At 36.8% G+C, this 25,819-nt stretch overlaps 2 protein-coding genes across 3 annotated transcripts in view; one reads left to right on the top strand and one right to left on the bottom strand.

Moving 5' to 3' along the window:
- Nucleotides 1-867, bottom strand: part of PDE1A (phosphodiesterase 1A) — a 225,990-nt gene extending 225,123 nt beyond the window's left edge. For both annotated transcript variants that reach the window (XM_080400265.1, XM_080400267.1), the window contains exon 1: nt 358-867. The gene's annotated coding sequence lies outside the window, so the exon portion shown is untranslated. The remainder of the gene's footprint in view (nt 1-357) is intronic.
- Nucleotides 71-25,421, top strand: DNAJC10 (DnaJ heat shock protein family (Hsp40) member C10). The gene is made up of 23 exons (XM_080400262.1): nt 71-211; nt 877-1,245; nt 2,843-3,008; nt 4,834-4,884; nt 6,296-6,378; nt 6,560-6,691; nt 7,435-7,528; nt 7,722-7,799; nt 9,084-9,127; nt 9,507-9,644; nt 10,998-11,087; nt 11,840-11,953; nt 12,690-12,804; nt 14,594-14,721; nt 14,995-15,111; nt 16,377-16,478; nt 17,524-17,679; nt 19,011-19,144; nt 20,729-20,782; nt 21,179-21,326; nt 21,779-21,898; nt 23,118-23,234; nt 23,817-25,421. The coding sequence occupies exons 2-23, from the start codon at nt 1,045-1,047 to the stop codon at nt 23,826-23,828; spliced, it is 2,394 nt and encodes a 797-aa protein (XP_080256388.1). The 5' UTR covers nt 71-211; nt 877-1,044; the 3' UTR covers nt 23,829-25,421.
- Nucleotides 25,422-25,819: the final 398 nt, after the last annotated feature.

Genomic DNA, 25,819 nt, shown 5'->3' with positions numbered 1-25,819 from the left:
CGAGCCCCCCGCCCGAGGCGGGCGCGGCGGCCACGTCAGCCCCGGAGCCGCCCCGCCCGCCTCCGGCCCCGCGCCGGATCCCGCCGCCGGTCGCCCTTCCGCCCGGCGCCGGGGTGAAGGCGCCGCCATCCCATGCTGCTCCGCGCCCGGCCCGCTCCGTCTGCCGGCTCCCGCCAAGCCGCGCCGCCGCCGCTGCCCTCCCTGCAGCCCGGTAAGCGCCGCGCCACCTCCCCGGAGCTCGCCCGGTACCGCGGCCGCGCCAGCGTGGAGGGCGCCGCGCGGCGACCCCGCCCCGGCGACGGCCCCTCGCCGCCCACCCCCTCTTCCGGCCGCCTCCCGGCCTCGCGGCGCCGTTACCTCCGGCCTCGCCGCGGCGGGCGGCACCCGGCGGCCCTCCCGGAGGCGGCGGCGCATCCCTGCGTCCCGCCGGCCCCCTTCGCCGTGGCGGGGCCAATCGCGGGTCGTCGGGCCGAGCGCGGGCGGCCGGCGGCGGCTGCCCGGCCTTCCCCGCCAGGGGCCTGACGGCGGGCCCCCGCCCCGCGGCGGCTGCGGGCTGGCGGCCGGCCGGCCCCCGGGGAGCCGCGTCCCGCCGCGGCGCTCATAGTGAGTCTGAAGGAAAAGTGAGCGCTGCTGAAACCGCCCTCTTCCCGTGTGTGAGCGGCCGGTGTTCGGTGTCGTTCGTAAAGCTCTGCGCGATTACCCCGCTCCCCATGCAGGCAATAGAGGTGGCCTGTCGCTCCGGAGAGCAGGTCACTGGCCATCAGGGAACTTCAGGGGCAGTCCTCACAAGCTGGCAGTGGGGTTCTTTGCTGTTGTGTGTTTACCTGAAGAAGTAGGAGAATGTACTTAATTGCTCGTTTCTCCCTCTTCTTACAGGTTGTAACTTCTGCGAGAGTTGTGACATGGAGTAGGACAACCATCATTTTGAAGAGCTCCGTCATAAATAGGCTGAACACCCGTGTATCTGAATGCTGGCGCGTTTACTGGAGACTCTTCCCAACACCTGCTTGAATCAGAACCTGTAAACTTTCCAAAAGCTTCCTAATGGAGTTCCTAGTTTCCAAGGGAGATTATAGTAGATACTTCAAAAGATCTTTACTGCTGCTTTCAGTATGTGTAATAGTTTTTGTGTGCACTGATCAGGACTACTATAGTTTACTTGGAGTATCCAAAGAGGCAAGTAGTAGAGAAATACGACAAGCGTTCAAAAAACTGGCATTAAAGTTGCACCCTGATAAAAATCAGGTAAGTTGCATCTTCAGCAGGTCAAAGTTGTTGAGTTAATGGATCTTCATGTTTAAACAGAAAGTGGGTTTAGTTTATCTAAAATGTTTCTCTGTTCTTGTGAAGTAAAGTAATTGCGTGGTAATGTGGTTCAGCTCAGATTTTCTGCAGAAGAAACTTACAGAAAGGGGTAGACTGGTCATATGTGGTTGTGTTGAATTTCAGCAGTATTAAATTGCTGTAGTGAAAAAAGGTGTTGAGATCATTTAATTCTCGATTATGTTTTTGTAACTAGCGGAAAACTTAGGTCTGTACCATATTACCTGGCTGGTAAACTTTAGCTTAGGGGAACTTACTGTTTCCCTGACATGAAGTGTCATTGAGACTGATATCAGTGTCCAAGTATTGAATAGGACAAAGCAGAAATCCTGGGACTGCCAAGCCTTAACGAGGGAGGGTAATAAGGAGCTGTAGAGTAACTAGAGAAAAAACTGGGAATGGCTCAGTTTATGCTACCATGTTTTCTGAAGTACAAAGGAACCACTTTTAAATTTAAACATCATCAATTTTTCCTCACGATTTCCTGAAATAATTAGAAATTCACAAGAAATACGAGGATTTGGATCTTTATGTGTGCAACTGCATCCGCACAGAGCCCCAGAGGACAGTAATGTACCATATGAGCTCAGGGCCTGCCTGCACTGAGTATGTTGGAGCCTCTGAGATTGAAAGAGAGAGCCAAATTTCAACAGAGTTAGAAATTCCAACTTGTAGTTATTAATTGCAAGTTTTGTTTTCCCTATGTTGATACTTTCAGAATAAACAGATTCTGTAGTTTCCAAAGATGCAAATACTACTAAAGATTTGTCAACAGATTATTTTCGGTGTTAAAGATGATACACAGAAGATGTAGCCATTACACAAATTCCACAATAGTAATTAGTTTCCTATGTATCTAGGTAAATACCTTAAGAATCTTTAAGAAAAAGTATCTTTTGAATGAAGGATGTAAGCAGAAGTTAAAAGGGTGGGAGAACGCTACAGATTTTGCTCATCACTTTTATACTGCACCAGCTTAGAACCCGAACTGCAGGTTCAAAATGCGTCTGCAGATTTTTCACCGTTTTAGTTCTAAAGGTACCTAGAACCAAAATGCTTTTCAAATAAAAAAGGGTGCCTCTGTCTACACCATAAGATCAGAAGGGACGAACCTGTCTTTAGGTCAGAGATTTTCAAATGAGTGTGGATTCTAGGGGAGTTGAAAACATTATAGAGAAAATAGTGTGTCTTCATTCTTGAGTACTTAATTTTTTTTCCCCTTCCATTGAAGCAAGAGTTGAAAGAAGAGGGGTCACTGGAGAATGTTACAACATCCTACCAGTTCGTTCTGTATTTCAGTTGGTACTTTAGTGAGGATGAAGAAATGAGAAGATGCATCTGGCTTCAGGAAAGGAAAACTTTACTGTAGTTTGTTGGGAGATCCCAGTGTAATGTCTGCTTCCATCACAACTGACATCTTTAGTAGGGATATAAAAACACTTGCAAAGCTTATTTTCTCAGCATTATATGTACAATATGGTTTATTGATTACTTACTAATTATAGTTTTCCTTACATAGAATGATCCAAATGCACATGAAAATTTTTTGAAAATAAATAGAGCGTATGAGGTACTTAAAGATGAAGATCTGCGGAAGAAGTATGATAAATACGGAGAGAAAGGTCTTGAAGATCAGCAGCAAGGAGGTCGTTATGAAAGCTGGCACTTTTATCGCTATGATTTTGGTAAGTTACGATGTACGTTTGTGATTTGCTTACACCAGTCACAGGTAAAGGCAATATTCAGATCTTTTTATGCATTTCTGATGTGTCCTCCAAATTTCTGCCCACTCGGTTGTTCTCCTGTAGCTGTCATTTTCTCTGTGGACCCAGTCTTTTATTTACCCTGTTAAAAGTCTACCCAAAAGTACCAAAAATGTAATACTCTGTTTGTCTAGCCTTTTGTTCCTGCTGCTTACCTTTTTATTCGGTTATCTAACTTCTTGGGTTTTTTTAAAGTGCAAAGCCGTTTTTTTTCCTTCACTTAAATTCCAGTATTAGTGTTTCATCAGTCGTCTTTTTGACTCTTCAATGCAGGAAGATGTTTTCTGTTTAGATAAAGTATGCTGAAGTGGATTTTGAGAGATTTTTGCACTGCTAAGCCTGGTTTATATGCAGTTATACAATCAGATCGGTAAAGAGGTAGTAGAAAATGGAAGAATAGTAATGGAATCATACCTAAAAGGATCTTGAGACAAGTTATTTAATGTTTGTCTCAACACATTTTTAGGTAGTTGTAGGGAAAGGCTGGGATAAACTGTTCTCAGAGCTGCTGAGTAAGCTAAAATAGGGAGCTGAAGAACATGGTTTGATTGATATTAAAGAAAAAGCTGAAATGAACGCCCACCTTGGCAAAATTTTTTTCTTATGTGGTTTGATTTAGTATGTCCCAATCTCTAAAAAATGAATGCCTGTGCAAATTGAAATTGGATAAACCAGAGGTACAGCTGTCACAGGAAAATACGGAAATTATCCTAAAACTTCAGATAAACAGATTTAAGAAATTTTACCTGACTGAAGTTGCATTGCTTGATTGAGAAACAATTTTCTTGAATGTCTATTAACCAGTAGTTTGGAGAGTGTCTGTATTCTGTATCTATGTTTTTATATATGTGTGTGTATATGCAAATATACAGATATTTTGTATATCTATACACAGATGATCATATATATTATATTACATGATATATAAATGGATAGTAATATAAAAAGTACCTTGTCACCTTTGGAAATTAATTTCTCTCATTGTTTATTTGCATTTAATCAGTGTATACCTCAGGTGAAATGGCATCTCACCATGTTAGGTACTGTAAAAGGTCTGTAGCTATAGTAGCATAATATGATGCTGTCTAATAGTATTTCTGGTCTCTGCACTGCCTTTCGTGCATACTTGAAGTAGTAGACTGTTTTGCAGTGATGTTCTGGGTAGGACTGGTTAGCCTTTTAGAAAAGCTGTCTTCCTTACCTTTATTCTGTCCGCTTTATTCTACTGTGTATTCTGTACTATACTGTACTATAGTATTCTACTATATAACAAGTGCTGTTAGTGGAAAAGCTTGTGGCTGAAACACCTTTGTGATCTAAATAGTTAGGATAACCAGAGGCTGAGAGAAGTGAGAGCTTCAAGATGTTACATGTATAGCAGTCTCACTGAGAGCTGAAGCTTCTTGATTTTGACCTGACAACTGGTTGATGTTATTTCTAACAGTCTTGCTGTAACAGTGGTAGTTCAAGTTCTCTGCTCACTTGGTGGCTGGTCTACTTAAACAACAAAAGAACTGTTCTGTTCTGATGGTGACTTTTCTAGCATGAGGGTGCAGGAGTTAGCAAGAGATTAAATAAACTAAGTTTACCTATTACTAAACAAATACAGCTTTGTTGCCAAACTCTTTGCCAGCTTACTGTTTCAACTTGTGTACTGCCTTCTGTCTTGTGAATAAGATGATAGTTTGTGTCTTTGTTTTAAAGATGGCAAAAATAAAAAGCAATTATTGGTGTGTTTTTTTAATAGGTATTTATGATGATGATCTTGAAATTATAACATTGGATAGAGGAGAATTCGGTAAGTTTTAAATAAATAGCTCTATGTTTGACAACATGGCAACCCAAAGAAATAATTTTTACATTCTGAGCTGTACAGATATAGACTTCTATTGCATATCTATGCAAAAAAACTGTCAGAAAATAATCTTCAGATGAGAAAAACAAACCCACCTGTAACGCTTCCTGGTAAACACTAGTTAGTAAGCAGATCAATATCAATAAACAGCTTAGATTAGCTTGAAAGGTATTTTGTGAGATCTGTAAGAAGAAATTATTTGAATTAAAATTCTGTTTCTCCTAATTTATCATTACTATCTTTTTTGGTCTCTTGTTTAAAAATTCACTTGATTTTTTCTATTTTTCTATTTATAACTAACTACTTTTTCTAACTTTTCTATTATATTTGTATTTTTATTTTTTTTTAATCCAGTCAATTGTGCCTTGCACAAGAGGTTCAAGAGCAGAAGGTGATAACCAGATATTAAAAACACAGCGAAGTAAAACAAGGTCTAGAAAGACAACACTGTCAGTGGGGATATCATCCAGGTTTTTTAATTTTAAAATTACAGCTGTTCATAACTAAAAGAGACTAGAGAGAAAAAATACTGGATTTTTCATCTGCATTTTGAGTACCGTTTGCTTTGTACAGACAGACTGGATCTACATGCTGAAACAGTTTTGTAAACTGTTCTAACAGCAGAGCCTCATGATGCTCTCCATGAGAACCTGGTCTTACTTTGGTTAATTGATTTGCTGAATCTGTGCATTCTTTGTAAGGATATTTTAATATAGGCAAATATAACTTGGAAAATTCACTATAAAAATTATATCCAAAACCAGAGAGACTGAAAGCCATGTAATTCAAGCTGATAACCTCTATGTGTGTATATTTTGTTGCTGCTGTTTTCTTTTAGAAGCAAGAGTATTTAATTATGTTTTCCTTGACTTTTCTAGTAATTATATTAACTTGGATTTTTTAATTGCTTTTTCACTTATTAGAGAGGGATTCTACATAAAAAGATTGCCTGGTGGAACCTAGAAAATACATAAAGTGATATAAGGAAATGAAAAGTTCTAGCGAGTAAAAATCTTTCAGAAGTCATTTTTTATTTTAAGGGTAACCGGATTTATGCTATCACACGTTTCAGCTAGGTTAATCTGAAGAGAGTACATTTATTCTTAATTAATAGAACAGACGTTGAAAGTCAGGGTGCTGATATCCTCTGAAATACAGTTATTTTTTTTGCACTTGCCTATGGCAGCTAGTATGTGCAAGTGAGGTGCAATCTTTATCCCATCCGAGTTACTGTTACTAACTGTGACATAAATACTTAATTCAGCTTTTAGGGAAAACAATATAGGACAAATTTACATTATAGATATAACTACATTGTAGATTTGCATTACTTAAAATTCTATTCTCTATCTAGATGCTGCTGTTAACTCAGGAGAGCTGTGGTTTGTGAATTTTTATTCTCCTCGATGCTCCCACTGCCATGAGTTAGCACCTACGGTATGTGTAACAAGCAAACATACTTGGAAAATTCATTGCTTTTAGCAGCATAAAACTTAATGAAGTGAGTTCTTACACTGAAACCAAAGACAGCAATTCAAGATGCCAGGAATAAAAGATGTGCTGATTTTTCATAATACCTGTATAGGATTATATCCTTTTCTCCCCCCTTTTTTTCTAGTGGAGGGAGTTTGCCAAGGAGATGGATGGAGTAATACGCATTGGAGCTGTCAACTGTGGCGATAATAGAATGCTTTGTCGAATTAAAGGGATTAACAGTTATCCCAGTCTGTATGTTTTCAAAACTGGAATGGTGAGTGATAAAACTTAGAGCATTTTTAGAGAGATTGGAATCTGGAAGAGTAGTTCTTTAATACTTGTTCAATCGTAGATCTTTTATAAAAAAGATCTTCCTTTTAATATATTACTTCCTTTTAATATACTACTTCTCTCTTTCTTCATCTTTGCTAATTTGATTTAGAAAGTTAACTTAAAAAATAGATATCCGGTTTATACAGTAGTTTTTATGAATCATTTTATTGTGCAACATACCACTTCTGATTTGGGAAGATACTGTCAGCAGCGGTGCTGTAGCAAAGCAGCAAGTCTATCTGAACAGTTTCTCTTACAGTATTGTAATGGACTTTTTCAAATACAAAGAATAGTCTGGTTTTTTTGAGTCTAAAGAATATGACCATGTACCTAAAGAAACTTGGAAATTCCTTCCATAACATTTCCTCCATGCTAGCTGCATTACGTACATCATGCTTTATAGCTGTTTGCTAAGTAGTGGTGCCAGGGGTGGTGTACAAATTGCACTTGAATAGTTGGTTATGTTTTCACAGTGATAAGATTTGAGAAGTTGAACATAGAAATTGTGCATACACTAAATGGGCTGATGCAAGCAATTTTTATTTAAATAGAAATATAATCATTGGGAGTTGGTGTTTCTAAGACTAAATTATCCTTGTGTTGCTGGACTAGGAAAGAAATCACATTACAAAATGTATATAAAAATTAAATTCCAAACATTCTTTATTCTTTTGTCTTCTATAGCAACCAGTGAAATATTATGGAGACAGGTCGAAAGAGAGCTTGAAGAACTTCGCCATGCAATATGTTACAAGCATAGTCACTGAGTTATGGGCAGGTAATGTTCACGTGTTTTGCTTGAGTTGTTCTTGAAATTGCTTTTACAGTATAAAATGTGGCAGAATCTATCAACTGTTGCTAAGTGTTATTTTTGAGATTTAAAAGTTGTCTGTAATTTGCTAATATACATATAAAACCTTGTTTCATAGTCATGTTTAGTCTCAAACTGATGCAAATTGTTTCACTCTTAGGAAACTTCGTTAATGCCATTGAAACTTCATTTGCTTCTGGTGTTGGTTGGTTGATCACCTTCTGTGCTGAACGTGGGGGTAGGTGTATTAAGAACTTTCCAAATAAGGCAGACAGAAAAAAGTACTAATGTTGATAGTGGCATAATCCCTTTTGCTTCAAATAAAAGCTGTAAAAGATCCTAGATGATCACAGTACTTGGACTGTGGGTCATTTAAGCTCCATTTCAGAGGCAGTTTGACAAAAGGGGTGTTAATAGAAAGATTATGCTATTGAGTGCTGCTTTAATGACTTATGTGACATTACAGAAGCACAAGTGTAACCCCTCAGGAAGGGAACTGCCAGAAAAGGCCTCTAACTTTCCAGCTCGGGCTCAAATGAGAGATACCGGATAAGAACATGTCAGCTTGTCATGGTAGCTGAGTAGAAGAAAGGATGTATCTCCACTTTAAATCACCAATGCTCAAAAAATTACATCAGTATTTTCTCTTAAATTAGGTTTAGACATAGTTTTGGCTCTTACTACTGATGTCATGACGGAGTTCAGATTTGCATTTTTTTTTGTAGCTGTTTATCACTGAATTTCTTGGGATCAGTATTGGATACAGTGTATGAGAAAGTTGGGATCAGTATTGGATACAGTGTATGAGAAAGTTGCCTTGGTTAGCTGGTAGAGCTAAGTAAATGTGCTACACCTTTGACAAATAAAGATTTCTCCTTCTTACAAAGAGACCTTTGTTCTGTGAACTGAATAACTAGAGCTGCAGTCTTGGATTTGCATTTGTAAATAGCTTGATTTCAAGTTGCAGTCCTTTTGATATTAAATTTTCAACTTCGGTCCAGTTAAAGTGAGCTTGATGCATATTCTTATTTCAGAAAAAAATCTGCATCAGAAGGTAACTATTGAAAGTCTGGATGGGTAATTACAGCATATGATGTATTTATTATAGTGAGTTATGATTTGAATCACAGAAAATTGGTCTTTCCATTGAAATCTCATTTGAAGTCAATGTATAAATACCTCTTGGGGTTATTTTTTTTAGAACATTGATCTTGAAGACATTTTAAAGGTCAGTCTTGGTATAGCAAATAAAATACTAGGGTTTTTTTTAATGACAACTCTGTTGATGAAGCAAGACAATGTTATTCACGTTATTTTTAACTTAAGATTAGACAACCATCAGGTGTTAATTACTAGATACTACAACTTCAAGTCACTGAAATACTGGATGAATAGCCAGGAAGTGTGCCCTTTGAAATGGTCACCTTTTTAGGGAGGAAAGGGGTAATTTTAAACAAGAGTAGGTTTAGTGCATTAATAATTTGAAGGTTTATGTTGTAAATAAATCACTTCTATTTTGCAGATTGCTTGAGTTACCAAACGCGCCTTAAGCTAGCTGGCATGTTGGTAAGCAGCGTTTCACTTTGAAAGCACTACCTGTTATATTTAAAACAAATTAACAGAAGTGAAAGCTTCAAGTTGTAGCTAAAACTCTCATTGAGCTTAGTGGAACCAAGTTTTCATCCATTAACTTTCAGAAGAGAAGAGTGATATATCTTTGACTTACTAGCAATTGGAATAACACTAAATCGTAAGATAATTTTATGAAATATGAATGAATGTTAGTTAATGAATTACAATGTGATTTCCTTCCATTTTCTCAATGTTGTATATAATTGTTTCTGTTGGGATTTTCAAAAACATTTCTGACCCTGAAATTGAAAAATAATCTTCTCTGGTTTTGTGTCAGTTTTGTGGTTTTATTTATTTTTCTTTTTTCTTACAGGAAGGTCTTGTTAATGTAGGCTGGATGGACTGTGGCACCCAGGGTGAGCTTTGTGATAATTTAGATATCTCATCTAGTACTACAGCATACTTTCCACCTGGAGCCACCATAAATAACAAAGAGAAAGGAGGTGTTTTGGTACGAGTTGTTCCTCAACTGTTCTGTATCTAGATAAAATAAGGTGATGACAAAGGAATGTGTAAATAATTTTCAGACTGATTATATACAATTGAAAAGATACTTTTTTCTTCTAAGCTTGGATGCCCTGGTATGAGTTTGTATCCCTCCTGGCTTCTAAGGCAGCGGTCCCCAGTTTGCTGGTGTGCTTGAAGAGTGAACAGGAGCATGCTGCAGCCTGGAGCTCTGCCTAGCCACCTCAGGAGCCTCCACGAGCAGCTGTGGGAACACGGGGTGGGATGTGCTCTGTGACAGGCCCAAGAGCTAGTTCTAAAGCTGCTCTGCTACCCAGCTATCCGGGGCAAATTTGGGGGTCTCCTCTTCCAAGTAACAAGCGATAGGATAAAAAGAAATGGCCTCAAGTTGCACCAGGGGAGGTTTAGATTGGATATTAGGAAAAGATTTTTTGTTGAAAGGGTTCTCAAGCATCGGAACAGGCTGCCCAGGGAAGTGGTCTTTTAATGCCCTGGCGGTAGATATAATGCTTAAGGACGTGATTTAGTGGTGGACTTGGCAGTGCTAGGTTAACCGTTGGACGTGGTGATCTTAAAGGTGTTCTTCAACGTAAACAACTCTACAGTTCTGTGATTTGCCACATGCCCCACATTTTTATTCCAGAAGGAGTGTGCCCTGGGTATCACGAGTTTGAGAAATACTACTCTGAGCGGAGTACTGCTGTGTGATAAAAGTACTCCTACGATGTCTGTCAGTATGGATTGTATTGTTCAGCCCTGTTCTAATATTGCAACCTCCTCCTGGGTTTGTGTGGTAGTTTTAACTTCCTTAATTGATGGGAGACACTTTTCAGTTTGAAGCACAGCTTGTTCCTTTATTGTCACTACTGTTACCTGTATCTTTAAAAGGAGGAAATTAAATTTGTAACCTACTTACTTTCAACCTTGTAACTTACCAACTCTTGAGTTACTGATTCATATTACTTCCTAAATTTTTTAAATTACTAAAACTTGCATATCTGTACAGTACAGTTAAGGAAGGCTGTAAGACTAGATTGAAGATCAACTTGATTGTCAAATTTGGCTTGAAATTTTAATTTTAGCCCCCATTTTGACAAAATGTGATATTTTGAGTTTAATATTGTAGGAAAAGCTAAAAAGCAGTATTCTGAGAGGGGTGTTTGTTAAATTATATATATGCAAAAGAAGTCGATCAAATAACATGTTATTAACTGTACCCTTCAGTTGACGGCAAGGAACAAATCAGAATAATTTCCCTGACACTTTGAGTACTAATCATCAACAGTCAGGTTGATGTTTGTAATTCCTTATAGTAAACACAGTTAACCTTTTTTCCTAGTTTCTTAAGTCCTTGGATGCCAGAGAAATATATCAGGAAGTAATGCAGCATCTGCCGGACTTTGAAGTTATCTCTGCAGCATCGTTAGAGGTAAATTTAAAAAAAAAATTAAGATTTCTTTAAATAATGTACTTTTGTATCTTTATCATTACTTTTTACACTTTCAAATCCTGTTGACACAACAACCTAATATTTGTTTAACTGAAAATTACTTTTTTTCTTTGTAGCCAAAATTATTTAACATTGTTTGTCTGTGTTTACTTTTGTTGTTTAGCAAAAAAACAAAAGCAAGGGAGGGGTTTTATTTAATAGGAAAATAGAAAACCACAGAAATTGCTATTGCAACTTACTTGAAAGTTACAATTGCAAAGTATTTTAAAAATTGACTACATTGTAGAGAATGTTCTAAATTTTGTCAGTAATGTAAGAGAGAAAAAAAAAAACTTGTTGATCCATGATAAGTTATGTATGAACTGAAATTGGGAGTCATAAATGTTACTCATGTCTTAGAGGAAAAAGAAGAAGAAACCTCTTTTCATACTTGTAATAGCATTTACCAGCTTGATCTACAACAGGAAACGCAAAAGGAAACAAAAAGTGTAGAAGGTAGCGTGTATCCAGCTTTTTTTTCAGAATTTTTTTTCCTCTTTCCCTCTTACAAGACAGTAAAAGGAAATTTAGTGGCAGGACTACATGAAAGAATTTGTTTAGTGTAGGAGGTCATTTGGAGATCAGCTGAATAATTGAGTGTTTGCCTTTGTAAAACAAAAGGAATTTACAAGTTAGTGTAAGTTGGGAATAATTTTTTTGTGTGTGGTTTTGTTTTGTTCCTTTATTTAAAGGACCATCTGGCTCATCACCGATGGCTGCTTTTCTTCCAGTTTGGGGAGAGTGATAAATCAAATGTACAGGAATTTAAGAAACTTAAGTTTTTACTTAAAGATGAACATATTCAGGTAAGTGCTCACTCATCTAATGTGAAGTACCATTTACATTCAGAGAACAAGTTATGTTTTTCATTATTATCAGCTGTTACTATCACCTGTGGTACTGAAAGAGATATACTCTCATATGGTATATCTGTCATAAAATTTTTAATTTAAAGCAAGCAGTGAAGTTTCCCATACAGTTTGAATCATTTAAAAGTAGTTAGGAAATATTTATCTTTTAAATCTGCTCTCTCATGGGAAATGCTGCAGATCTCATTCAGTTAACAATTAAAAGTTAACACTTCAACAACAAATGTATATGAAACGTTATTTTAATTATTCACAAAACCCTATAATTGTCTTGAAAGTTTTCTTAATAAAAAAATCAAATTCAAACTTTGTACTGAAGACATATGGATTGTGTTAATCTGAGGTATGAATTTTTGAAAAATTGTTGCATTGACTAGAAAAATTTTAATGTCAAATCTATTTTAGGTGTCTTTTTGCGTCCTTGCTATTTTATTAGAGGGCGAAAAAAAGAGGATTCTTTTAAGATTTTATTCCCCATTTTGGCCTTTAATTTAAAAATTAGCAAGCAACCTAATACAGCTGTGCTAGTAGTTTTCCTCAAACGTCATAGTTAAGACCTCTGCTTACTTTTCCATATTTTTACCTTTTCTTCCTTACTCTTACTGACTTTCAAAATATGTTAATCTATATAAATTAGGATACTGTAATTAAAATGGCACTGTCTGTTAATTAGGTTGGCAAGTTTGACTGTCTTTCTTCACCAACCATCTGCAACAAACTATATGTCTATCAGCCTTGTTTAGCAGTCTTCAAAGGAAAAGGAACTGGAGATTATGAAATTCATCATGGTAAGGGAAACTTTGACAAATTCAAGTCATTACATAATCCCTTTGAGATGACACTATCTTTGGCCAAGTGCATTTGTTTTCCCAAAGAACCGTTTTGTAGTTCTGGTATTTGCTAATTTTCCTCTGACCTTACTGTAGCCTTGAACAAACCTACCAATTCCTGGGTTTTTTTTCCTGGGCAAGCCAAGGGATTTATTTTGTCTTTATTATCCTGCCTGTTTCAGTGTCATTTACACAATTACATACAAATGAAATCTCTGAAGCTGATCAGGACAGCTTATACTTTGAGTAGGATAACCACAGTGGTGTAAGGCACACACTTCACAGAGGCCTAACATGCTAGTTACACCGTGCTGCCAAGCTGAGAAGCTCAGGATTTGATTATATGTCTCACTGCACTAAAACTAGTTCCATGTTTTGTTGGCTAACATCCAAGAAAATCTGTACTGAGACTTTTACCACTTACTTTCATTTCCAAAGTAGTAGTTTCCTTCCAGGAAAGGTTGGAACTTTGTTACTATGTACCGCTGAAAGGATTCAAACATACTGGTTGAAGAACTGAGCCTGAAGCAAAACCTGTAGCTTGCAGCAATAGGTGTAGCTTCATCCAGAATGCATCATCACAAGGCAATGATGCAAGATGAAGTTCTCATTTTTCAGCCTCTGAAGTATTAGAAACAGCTTGCTAGAATTAAGTTTCAACCCCAGTACTGTAATAAAGGAGGAAAGTTTTTGACTGCTTCGAAAAGATCAGTTGTATCTAAGAGGGAAAGATGATTTCATACATTTAATGGTTCCTGCTGGGAAAAGCCTTCTATACTTTTTGCAGTTCCCCCTCCTGCAAAGAAGCCAAGAAAGGGTTATATACATACAGCATTTTTAGATCTCTTTATAATGGCATAGGTTACAAATAATGTAAGAGAAATACATAGGACTACAGTGCATACCTTCTTTTCTGAATGGTTTGGTTTACTATTTACAAAATAGATGGCATCTAGAGCATTTGCAAGTCATCTTGCTCCAGTATTCATAACAATGAATATGCGAAAGAATCAAGCTTTTTTATATGCCGTGTTGAAGAGCTTTCAGCAGTTTAAAAGCTTTTTAATATGCTGTGTTGAAGGGCTTCAACAGTTCAAAATCTAAGAACAAAAATAAATCTTACTAAGTCACTGTGCAGTGACTTCAGATTTAGTTACCCTGAAGTTCTTATTCTCAGTTCATTTCAAGACACAGACTCTCATTTCTGCTGACAAGTATGTTGAAGGGTATGAAGAGATTTGATCTTTGCCCACTGGAGCTGTGTCAGCAGGAACTTCAGTTACACCTAAATAGCTGTGACTTACCAATATAATTTATTTTGCTTGAAGTTTTCAATACCTTTGCCAAGGCAAGTGTATCTAGAATAGTAACTTTTAATTCCAACAAACACTAGTAAGATGGTATAACAGCCAACAGACCATTCAAAAAAACCAGTGATTTTATTTGACAAAAACATGTTATGTCTTGGATAAAACATTTATTTGGCTAATATTGGGTAAATATCCAGTTTAATATTTAGCCAAATATCAACTATCACCTAGAGTATGTCTTTCCTGTGTAGGTTAGGACAGTTGAACATTGTCATCCTGTGAAAAAGCAAGCCAGTACCTGTCTAATTTATTTAGGCACGCCATGTTTAAAGATCAGCCAAGGGAACTACGGGACTCGTGTTGCTGCGGCTAAGGTTTTTTTAACGAAATCTCTCATAGAGAAGAATAAATTTTCCTTTTTACATTTACATTTGAAGGAAAGAAGATCTTATATGACATTGTTGCATTTGCCAAAGAGAGCGTCAACTCTCATGTTATCACACTGGGACCTCAGAATTTTCCTGACAAAGAGAAGGAACCATGGCTAGTGGATTTCTTTGCACCGGTAAATATGTAGTATCTACATTTCCCTTCTTCTAAAATCTGTTAGGTAACTATGTAACAAAATACTACCAGTATCTTGAAAGTGTCCTCCGTCATCATGAGATGGTACTGTAATTTCTCATTCCTTGGCAGCACTAGTTCCTAGTCCGTGTGGGTTTTGTATTGAGTGGAGTCTGTGGTCAGAGCAGCATATTATTCATCTCAAACCGTGTACGTTCTCTTGAGAGCCAACTGCAGGGAAAGCAATTGCACTTACTTGCATTTTATTTTCTAGTGGTGTCCTCCTTGTCGAGCTTTGCTACCAGAGCTGAGAAAAGCATCAAAACATCTTTATGGTCAGCTTAAGTTTGGAACACTAGACTGTACTGTCCATGAAGGGCTTTGCAACATGGTAAGATGCAGAAACTTTTTTAAAAAAAAAAAAATCCTTTCAAAGAATATTATTTTTCTTCTAGTTGGGGCAGTGGGATGGGGGCAGACAATGCCTGTTCTTTAATATTACTTTCTTAAAGGGTAGTAAACAAAAAGGGACACTTGTATCATTGTTTTCAAAGGAGCAAACTATGTAACCACTACAGATAATATATTAATGCAAAATACAAGTCACACCTTGTTCTGATTTCATAGTGTTGTTGGAAGACTCTGGAAGTGTCAGAATTTAATAATTCCTGGGGTTTTTAAGAGGAAAAAAAGAATTAAAGCAGACCCAGAAAGTTTTTCCTAGTGTGTATATACATATGTACATGCATTCTTTTGTTCTTCACATAGAAGTTTAAAAACCAGTAAAATATTTTAAAACACAAGTTTTATACTGATATAATGCTCTTTGAAGGTGTCTGCAAAACCACTTCTAATTCAGTTCAACCTTAACTGGCTTTGCTTTTTGTTTTATAGTGCTTAAGTAGTGCAGGATCAATTTCAAATTAAAAGAAAGTTTATTATTTACCAATTTGCATTTTATTTAAAGATATAGTAATGGAATTAATTTAAAAAAAATCTTGACTAGTTTTTCATATTTAAATTTACTTAACTTTTACTTCAGTGAATTTATTGTGGTAGAAATTACTGTCATTACTTTTCCTGAATTCCAGAAAATCCCACATTTTGACAGCTTTCCTGCAACTGGCAGGAAATTTTTTTTATTTTAATTTTCACAAGAGCTTTTTACATTAATGTTTTATTTATCTTTAAAATGTGAACATCTTAAAACACATGAAAAATAAGCAAAAAAGGACAAACTTTTTTGTTTTATTTAGATGTATTTACACACTGAAGAATTCAAATCATTGAAGCATCTGTATTCAGTAGTAAACAATACTGTTATTCATACAGTACAAGTATTTGCACCTGAAGACTGGGAATAGCTTTAAAGTTAAGGCTTAGAAGGCCCATGGATTAATTCCTTTATTGTGGAGCACAGCAAAAGGACTACTGGCTGGTTTTCAAATTCAGAACAAACTGTGCCATCTCTGAATACAATTGGCAACCTACCTGTACTGATTTGTATTGTTTCAAACTCCCATTTGCATCTAAGTCTGAGCAGTTGTACTGTACAAACTGTACAGCTTAGCAGTTGTGAGCCACTGATACCAATGGCAGTTAAAGTACAAGAAGCCTAATCGTTCCTTGCAATTTCTTATTGTTTGTTTTTGTCAGCATAACATTCGAGCTTATCCAACAACAGTTGTGTTCAATCAGTCTGATGTTCATGAATATGAAGGACATCACTCTGCTGAGCAGATCTTAGAGTTTATAGAGGTATGTAAATTATAATTCTCATTGCATGCTCTGTATGCAGCTTATCCACAAACTTGTTCTTTAGTTGGAAGAGTCCAAGATTTTTATTTTTTAAAAATAATAAGACTAGTAAGATAAAGAGTGGGGAAAAACCCAACCTTTTGGGCAAGGGAAGTGATCCAGCAACTGTCCGTCTGGGACTTGACACCTGATGGAATAATTTCCTACTCTGTCGAGTAATTTCTTCGAGATCATTAGCAAATAACTTAAGATCCCTTCCAATCTGCAGAGTAATAGTAATGATTTCTATCTCATAGACAGGATAAAGAAATTAAAGGCATGAAGTGCTACAATATTACAGTGAAAATGCCTCACGTACACACCTTAACATAGGAGGTTCACATTTTTGTCAATTAGCTTGCTGCCCTCCATGCTTCTCAGCTGTTTCTTGGTCTGTCTTAACTTGCTGAACTGCAAATCGTTGGTACTTGTCATTGTTGCTGCCAGAGTTCTGGCACCCATCTTTCCTCCAGCATTCAGGTTCTCTCACTGCTAGATCCGCAGAGTGTTTTCTGCTCTTTGAAGAGACTATTTGTTCTCTCCAGGTAGCCCAGGAAAAGCAGGTGTAATAGCACACATGCAGGAACAGGTGGACATAGTCTTTTTCAGCTGCTATCCAGAGGCCCCTAGTGCACCAGAAGAATACGTATGGTGTTGACAGCCTAAACAGCATGGCTGAGTCTCATAATGCCTGTTCTTGCCAAGGAAGCTGAATTTCTTGCCTTTTGCGGCCCTTTTTGGAGAAGAGGTAGAAAACTTTTGCAGCCTGGCTATAGTTTTTTGATCACTTTCCTCAACAAATCAGGCATGTGATTGTAATGAAGGGATGATTTCTGATGCTTCCATGCCTTTCAGTGGCATGGAGTCCTCCCTACCACAGCATCAAGCATATTTCACTAAAAGACGAACATTCCCAGGATTTGGTACAGTCTGTTTGTATGTGATGGCACTGGATACGGGATAATTTGTTCTTGCAAAGTATGTATATAAGCTGTCTTCACTTTAGGATCTTAGGAATCCATCGGTGGTCTCCCTAACACCAGAGACATTTGTCGAATTAGTTCAGAGAAGAAAACGAGAGGAAATCTGGATGGTTGACTTCTACGCTCCATGGTGTGGACCTTGTCAGGCTTTAATGCCAGAATGGAAAAAAATGGCCAGAGTAAGTGACATTCAAATATTTCTCTGCTTCTGAGTCTTCTTCTGTGCAATTATTGAGATAGTACAACTGCTGTCTTAGAGATCTGTCAGCCAAGAAAGACTAGTGATTAATACTGGGGACAAACAGGGACTTCTTACCTGACGACAATTTTATATTGTTTCAAATACAACGTTTTTCTTTAATTTTTTAAAAGTTCAGTACATCGATGTTGTATGCCAGTTTTTTCCTGTTGATACATGTGTGTTTTCCAAGAAAAGATTCAGAGTAGCTAACTTTCATCGATGCTTAGTGCTTTATATAGACAACAGCTCTGCATTTGTTTAAGACAAAATATGAAAAAACCACATTTGTCCATAAATAAGAATTGGTTGAAATAATTTGCCGATTTATTCTCAGTATTCTTTATGATCATTAGTCATCTTTAGGATAGCACATAGACCTTGGGGAAACCTCTGACTTGAATTTCAGGTTAAAGGAATTCGGTCTTCTGCATCTTAATTATTTCCTGTACTAGGAAGACTCTTTTCTGAGCTCTCGTTTTCTTCACTGAAAGTAAAGAAATGTTAAACATACACTTTCAAGGCTCATTGTCAGTTAGCTGAATTACACACACATCAATATGGAATTGTTGGGATTGGGGAGGGTGTTCTTGTTTTGCAGGGTCATTACAATGTTCTCTCATTTGCAAAGGTAGTATTACTTTAATGAAAACCATCTGGGTCTTCCTGGACACGTTACCAGGAATTTGAACTAGAAACTTTAGGTAGAAAAGACAGGGCTTTGGAAAAAATTCCATGACTGTCAGACATTTAGGAGTTCTCGCCAGGATTCTGTATTCTAGTCAAATGTCTGTGAAGTGTCAGTAGCTCTGTAGTACGTGTTCAGTAATCATCAGCTTCCCTGCCCGTGTCACGTGGTTTGGGCCTTTGCAAGAAATAGTGTGGTCAAGACACAGGTCAGCTGTGCAACCGATAGCACATCCGTACTGTCATAATTACTGAGCCTAGGATATGAAACACGGTAACAGGTAGTTCTGATACTAAATAATCACTCATATGCACCTTTGAGGCAAGGCAGGTGCCTCATGAGCCCTGTGCAGGCAGCTTATACTCAAATACATGTGCATGACAGGAATGCACCTGGCTGGCTGCCTTTCATTAGGTGCCAGTGACCCACCTACAGGTAGGAAGAAAACCATGTGATAATCTTGGTTTCTTTTGTTGGGTGTTTGTCCCCAACTAAGTGATTAAGACTTACATTCTGAAGCGTTACTGAACTTGTAGTACAATTGATTAGCATATTTGATTGTAGGTTTTCTTCTTTTTTTTCAGATGTTAAATGGATTAATCAACGTAGGCAGTGTGGATTGTCAAAAATACTATTCTTTCTGTCACCAAGAAAATGTTCGGGGATATCCTGAAATAAGACTCTTCCCTCAAAAATCAAACACAGCTCATCAATATTTGTAAGTAGGTTACTTCAGTTTGGGAAATGTTAGATGATGTGGAACAAGACAAATAAATACCTTCCGTTCTGTAGAAAAGGCTAGTCACAGCTGTTAAAGCAGGCTGTTACGGTATTACTTTTATATTACTATTATATTATGTTATGATATTACTTTTATATTACTATTATAACATTACTGTGCTAGATATTACTGACTTTGTTACTTCAAACTAGTGCCATTCTATTATGCCATTTCATTTCAGTAATTTGAACTGAGACTGCTTCAGGAATCTTAATTTTTATTTCTTGTTATTTATTGATTTGCAGTTTTCTAACTTTAATTGCCTGTAAAGTCAATTATTTAAATCATATAATATAAAAATACTACTAGGCCTAATTGATTGCAGCTTTATCTTTAGGGAACAGTGATGTAGCCATCTGATCATCCCCCCTGCCAGCGGTCTGTTAGGATAGACAATTTTTGCAAAGGTGCTATCTCTATTATCCCATTCACTGTGTCATTAGTGCGGAAGCATTAGTCATTAACAAAACAAAAAAAAATTCTATGGGAAATAAAATCTGGCCAAAACCAAACAGCCTGTCCCCTCTATTCCACAGTACTGTTCCAAGATCCAGGGATTTTGGGAAGCACATGAATATTTAAAGATAGATAACCATCTGAAATAGCAGATGTTTTGCTTCATTATTTTACAAACTGGAAAGTTCTATTAAGTGTTGGCAGAGAATAAACTGTAATGCCTCTCTATCATAGTGTTTAACAGTAGACTTCAGTAGCTTTAATCATTGGAATGCTTGCTTTTACTCAGTTCTTCTAGAAGAAGTTTCTTTGAAAAGCAGATATATTTTTCTTGGTGAAAACAACTAAGTTGGTGAATATGACTGTTAAGTGCCAAATTCCTAATCACGAGTGAGCTATTTCCTGCAAAAATAAGGAAGTCTGTCTCTTAAAATAAAGATCACCCAAAACTATCAAGTCAGATTTTGACCAGGTAATTGAAAAATACTTCGTTATAAAGTTGTAAATTAGTGGATATGAATCCTGAATTAATCTTTTTTTCTAACCTGCCACTGGAATTTCAAAACTAAGCAAATGTCCTGGAAGTCCAAGTAACCAGTTTGCCTGGCTTTTCCACTGTCACATTGACGGAAATATATATATATATATATATATATATATATATATAAAAAAATAACTCTGTTCTTGTAATGAATGAACATAAATTAGGAAATATATAAGATGTTTCAATTTAATTCTCATGTTTCTTTGAGCCTGAAATTTTATCTGGAGTTATTACTGAAAATCTTTCATTCTAGCTATCAAAGCTTATGTGCTCCAAATCAAGTTTCTTGCTCTCTTGACATAGAATTTTCTTCTCTTCATCTTCTAGTCCTTAATTCTGTATCTTTGAATTGTATTAATAAGATTTTTATTTATTCAGATTTGAAAGTGAGGTAGAAATACATCCTAATACATCTGCATTTAAGTTCATTATTTTGTCATCTCCACTCTACGGAGTGTTTTTTCAAACAATGCAAACTACTGTGCAACTGGATTTTTGTTTTCTTTTTAATCTTTTAATAGTAGCTACAATGGATGGCACAGAGATTCATATTCACTGAGAGGCTGGGCATTGGGGTGAGTTACTGCATTAAACTTTGTTCACAAGCTGCTTATATAGTTTGCTTGCTAGGAAAAATTAATGTTTAAATGCTCTGTAAATCAAGAATTAGAAACATTCAGGTATATGTATTGCTCAAATTGAGATGTTAAAAGTTTCCACCTCTTTTGATTCAAGTTTTTAAAATACGGAGAAATACCATATTCCTTACTGTCAACCCATTTTCTGAAGACCATATTATTATTCTGTCTTCCACTTTTACAAAGCAGTTGTCTTATAGTACAAAGGGTAAAAGTAGGGATTTTCAGACTAGTAATATTCTTTATTTCAGAAATTTTTCTTATGCTTAAATGGAATTTGGGTATGTTTTAAAGTTTTGAATGGATTATGACTGTTATTTTTCTGTTCCACAGATATTTACCACAGGTGTCTGTAGACCTGACTCCTCAGAGTTTTACAGAAAAAGTTCTCAATGGAAAAGATCACTGGGTCATTGATTTTTATGCTCCTTGGTGTGGACCTTGCCAAAGTTTTGCTCCTGAATTTGAGATCCTTGCAAGGGTAGGTTTTTAACTGTATTAGCGGATTGTTATAGTGGTAATGGTTAAAATACAATTGATTGGCACTTTCTTTCTTAGCAATCATCCAAAAATCACATACCCCCAGTGAGCCTCCTTCTCACTGAAAGTCCACGCCTGTAGGTCCCACTTGCCAGTGTGCATTGTCCCTTGCACAGACCCTCTATGGGGACAGATTTCAGCTTATGATGAGGTGACCTTTGGAACCGTGATGTGCTTTGCCCTCAATTCAAGTAGTAGTGCTCCGCTGAACATGCAGGGACTTCTCATACAAGGTTAACAGTCTGAGAAGCAAGCAGGCAACTAGCCTTGAGATATTTAAAAGATATGAGCAACACTTTTTGTTTACTTCCAGCTGCGCTGCTGGCTTATTCATGATTTGCTTAGTCACCCATGGAAATGTGAAGTTTGTTTCTAATACGCATTTCTTTTTAGAATGTTAAAGGAAAAGTAAAAGCTGGAAAAATAGACTGTCAGGCGTATGCTCAGACCTGTCAAACAGCTGATATCAGAGCCTACCCTACTGTTAAGTTTTACCCCTACCAAGGAGCAAAGGTAAAGTGTTTCCTTTGTGTGCGCTGCTGAATGGGTACTGTTAGTAGATCTATTTCATGTCGCAGTAAGACTTAAGAGATTATTTCTGTAACATATTAAAATGCATTATTTTGATATTCTGGAGATGCAGTAATAATAAATTTCAGTAGTACTTAAAATAGTAGGACAATGATAACGTAAAGTTTATTACTTTTCAATAACACATTGTTACTGTAACAGAACAGTAAAATGTGGGCTTAACTAGAACCAGGGTTTAATTTTTCAGGGATCTCATGTCACAAAGTGTTTTTCAGCCTTAACTAATTCTACCACTGGCTACCCAAAAGCAGGAAAAGTCTCTCTCCAAATGAAATACGGACAACTTCGTTTTGGCTAAGGAGAAATCTCTTTCAGTGTAATCGCAGTATTTCATTATAATTATCACTTGAAAAATGATTTTATGATTGAAAAATGACTAAAAATACTGTGTTCTGTCTCAAAAATAAACCTTATCAAACCATTTCAATTATCACTGTGACTCTGAGATCAACATATGCTACTAGCAGATCAGTAGTAATAAATTAAAAAATTGAAAATTATCCAAATAGGTCTAGGAAATTGCCTTTATTCTGGTAAAACTACTAAATTACAAGAATCTTATAGTCATCTTTTTAAATGTATCAATGCTGAAGAGAAATATTCAATGCATTCCGATAGTTAAACCAATTGTTTTAATTATACTTTCCTTTTCTTTTTTTAACTGAATCTATTTTGGAAAGTTTTAGAAATCCTTCTTGCCCCAATCCCATCAAATTCAATGAGACTTTTCTGTGGTGAGGAGGAATGGCTTTCCAGCTCTCCATAGTAGCGACCCACACAGACAGATTTCACGAACAGAGATTACAAAGTGGCAGACTTTGTAATGGTTGTCTACGTTACTGAGCTGTATAAATGTGAGAAAATTATAACTATTTCAGGTTTCTTGTAAGGATCAAGACAAAATCTACGTAGTTCAAATCTTGTGTCATTTTGAAAACTAGCAGCCAAGAGTGGTTCTTACTATAATTAGCATTGTTTAAAAGGAGCTAAAAATATACCTGTGAATCATAAATCAACTTGCCAGAGCTACCCTGTCTTCCTCCCTGCACTCCTCTTGAATTTTATCTGAAAGTAAGCGGATTTTCTATTCGGTGTAGAGAATGGTTAATGCTACACAATTTTTAATATATTTTTTTCCCAGAAAAATGTTCTTGGGGAATATATAGACAGCAGAGATGCAAAAGGTATTGCTGACCTTTTGAATGAAAAATTAGAAGCAATTCAAAATAAAGGAAAAAGAAAAAAATCTAGAAATAAGGTAAGAATACTTATTGTGGGGCCTTTTGCAAAAGACTGATATTATTGTAAAGAATAGCTGCTTTAAATGAAGTTAGTATTTGCTCTTTGTGAAATATTAAATGCTGTATCTTCAAATAGTACCAGGTACATCTTACTTCCAGTCGTGTTTTGGTTACTGTTACTTATTCAAACTCAGTTCTCCCCTGTCCACAGGTGTAGCAGAGAATACTGCAGCTGCAACACTAATTATGCCAAGACCCAGCAGAACTTAGATATCCACAGGACATATAGATGTTCATGGGACAGCTGCATTAAACATAAGATGGTTGAGCTGTACTGTATCCTTAAGTGTCATCCTTAGACTAGATTTAGCAAGCAGGCACCAAATTACAGAGGCTGATTAGTGCAAGAATGGGATTGACATTTTAACTCAGAAGTACCCTGAATTCTATTTAAGAGAAGCAGGTTTCCAATTGAGAAATTAGTACTACAGAGAAGTCTAAAATCACAGAAAAAACCCACCAGTAATCCTGTTTTGTTTTTGTTTTTGTTTTTTTTTATTTGTACTTTCAGAATAACTTGTTTATTTTCCTGTCACTAGGATGAACTCTAAGTGGTACTGGAGGTAGATATGACTCGAAATATTCTGAAGCTGTGAATATAGAGGACACCATGAGGAAAATATGAGGCTGATTACTTTCATGACAGGAGAAAAGAGATGAAAACTAGTTTGACTTCACAGGCATATGTGATTGTATGAATTCTGTTAAACTGTGGGGAGATGAAAGCATTTTGGTGGAAGCGTTCAGTGTTTCTGCAAATGAATTCTGCATGTCCCTCCTCTGACAAACCAGCTCCCCTCGTCCTAGTCAAAACATTGGAGCTGACCAGAAATATGGACTGTATCACTTTTGCCTACTCATTTACTGGTTCCTTATATTTTTCTGTCTCTTTTCAAACTCTTTTTGAATGTGGCACTCAGCCTATGGCTGAATATGCACTCGAACCACTCTGCAATGCAGAAACACAATGAGGGATTGTCTATTTGAAAGACAGTTTTACCTGATGATTATTCTGCTTTGGGGTTGCATTATGTCTAGTCAAATGTTAATAAATAAAATCAAGAACTGGTAGCAGGACAGGTTTGTTGAATTACATTTGCTTCTGCCCTGGAGTGGATGACTATGTTGTGGCACTGGTGGTGGTGCCCCGATGAAGAGAGCTTTGAAGAGCTTCTTTAGTTGTTTGGTTTGGTGGGGGTTTATGTTGGTGTGGGTTTTCTTCTTTTTTTAAATAAGGAAAAAAAGTCAAGGACTTTAAACTCAGTGTTTCATGGGCTTCCACAATTTCAGTTATGTCATTGAAGCATCTGATTAAGTTATTAGGTCATAACTTTATTATTGTCTTTTAAAATATGAATGTATTCTGTGGGCATATTAATCTTTTTTGGTATTACCACTTTTCTCTGCAGACATGTTTTGGAGGTTTTGTTTTTTGTATTATCTTTAGGCAAGCAGGAGAGCAAGTGCCTTTTAATAATGGACACTGTACATTGTCTCCTCATACATGTTAATAGAATTCCCACTCTTTAATCTTTTCGATAGCTTCTCAGTAGACAAGAAAAATGACAAAGGACAACAAAACAACTGCTGCATTTAGAGTTCAATGTTAAAATGTTTCACATTTTCAATAAAATGCTGCTGAGACCCTGTCAGATGAACTTTTCTCCCTGCTCTTCATGGATTTAGATTTGGCATGACTAGTCACTATAGTGTGAGTATTATAATTTGTAAATACATTATTTACAAGTAATTTATTTTATAAAGAAGGCAGCAAGAAATAAAAGGAAGAGGTTCTCATAACTATGAGCCATTCACATGGTTCTTCCCCTGTGTTCAGGGCTGCCACTGTTGCTTTGTGGTTTTGCAGTGTTTTGATCTGAGAAAGAAGAGAATGTATTGCATCTATTTTTTAATAAATTAGGCCTTTCCCCCATCCAAATCAAACTTCAAACTCAGTCACTGGCAAAAATGAAAATTTTGGTATTTTGTGACTCCAATACAAACTCTGTTTTAGTCAGTTTACACATGTATGTTTAACTGTAACTTCGCTTCCTACCTCTTACCTTCTTCCTGGAGAATGAGGTCATGGTTACGTACTCTAGGATCCTACCGTTAAAAATCTAATAAATAACCTACTATAGGGATGTGTGCAGTTTCTTCTTTATTCCTGTTAGTGTATGGTTTCTCTCTTATTTCTGCTAAGAGGAACAGACTAGTAGGACAGAAAAAAAGTGCCACACAGCAGTCTCTCCAGAGGATGATGGTAACATACAAACTTTCTAGCTTTACTATGGGACTATTCATACTTAGAGTTTTTGTAGAAAGTTACTTTATCACTTACTTGGGGTTTAGTCATTTGAAGCATATAGATAACTACTACGAAAGACAAACACTATTATCCTCATCAAAGTATCTTCTATACTGACTGACTTCGTGTTGGCTACTGGTTTTGAACTTCAGTTAGGCTGTGGGGAAGAGGATTTAGTCTAAATATTAATAAAGTTAATTTTTGAGATTGAATTTTGTATATGATACTCTTTAC

The sequence above is a fragment of the Falco punctatus genome (assembly GCF_963210335.1).
Source record: "Falco punctatus genome assembly, chromosome: 8".
Lineage (NCBI taxonomy): Eukaryota > Metazoa > Chordata > Aves > Falconiformes > Falconidae > Falco > Falco punctatus.
The sequence above is the reverse complement of the archived record's forward strand: the minus strand, read 5'-3'. Positions and strand labels throughout refer to the sequence as shown.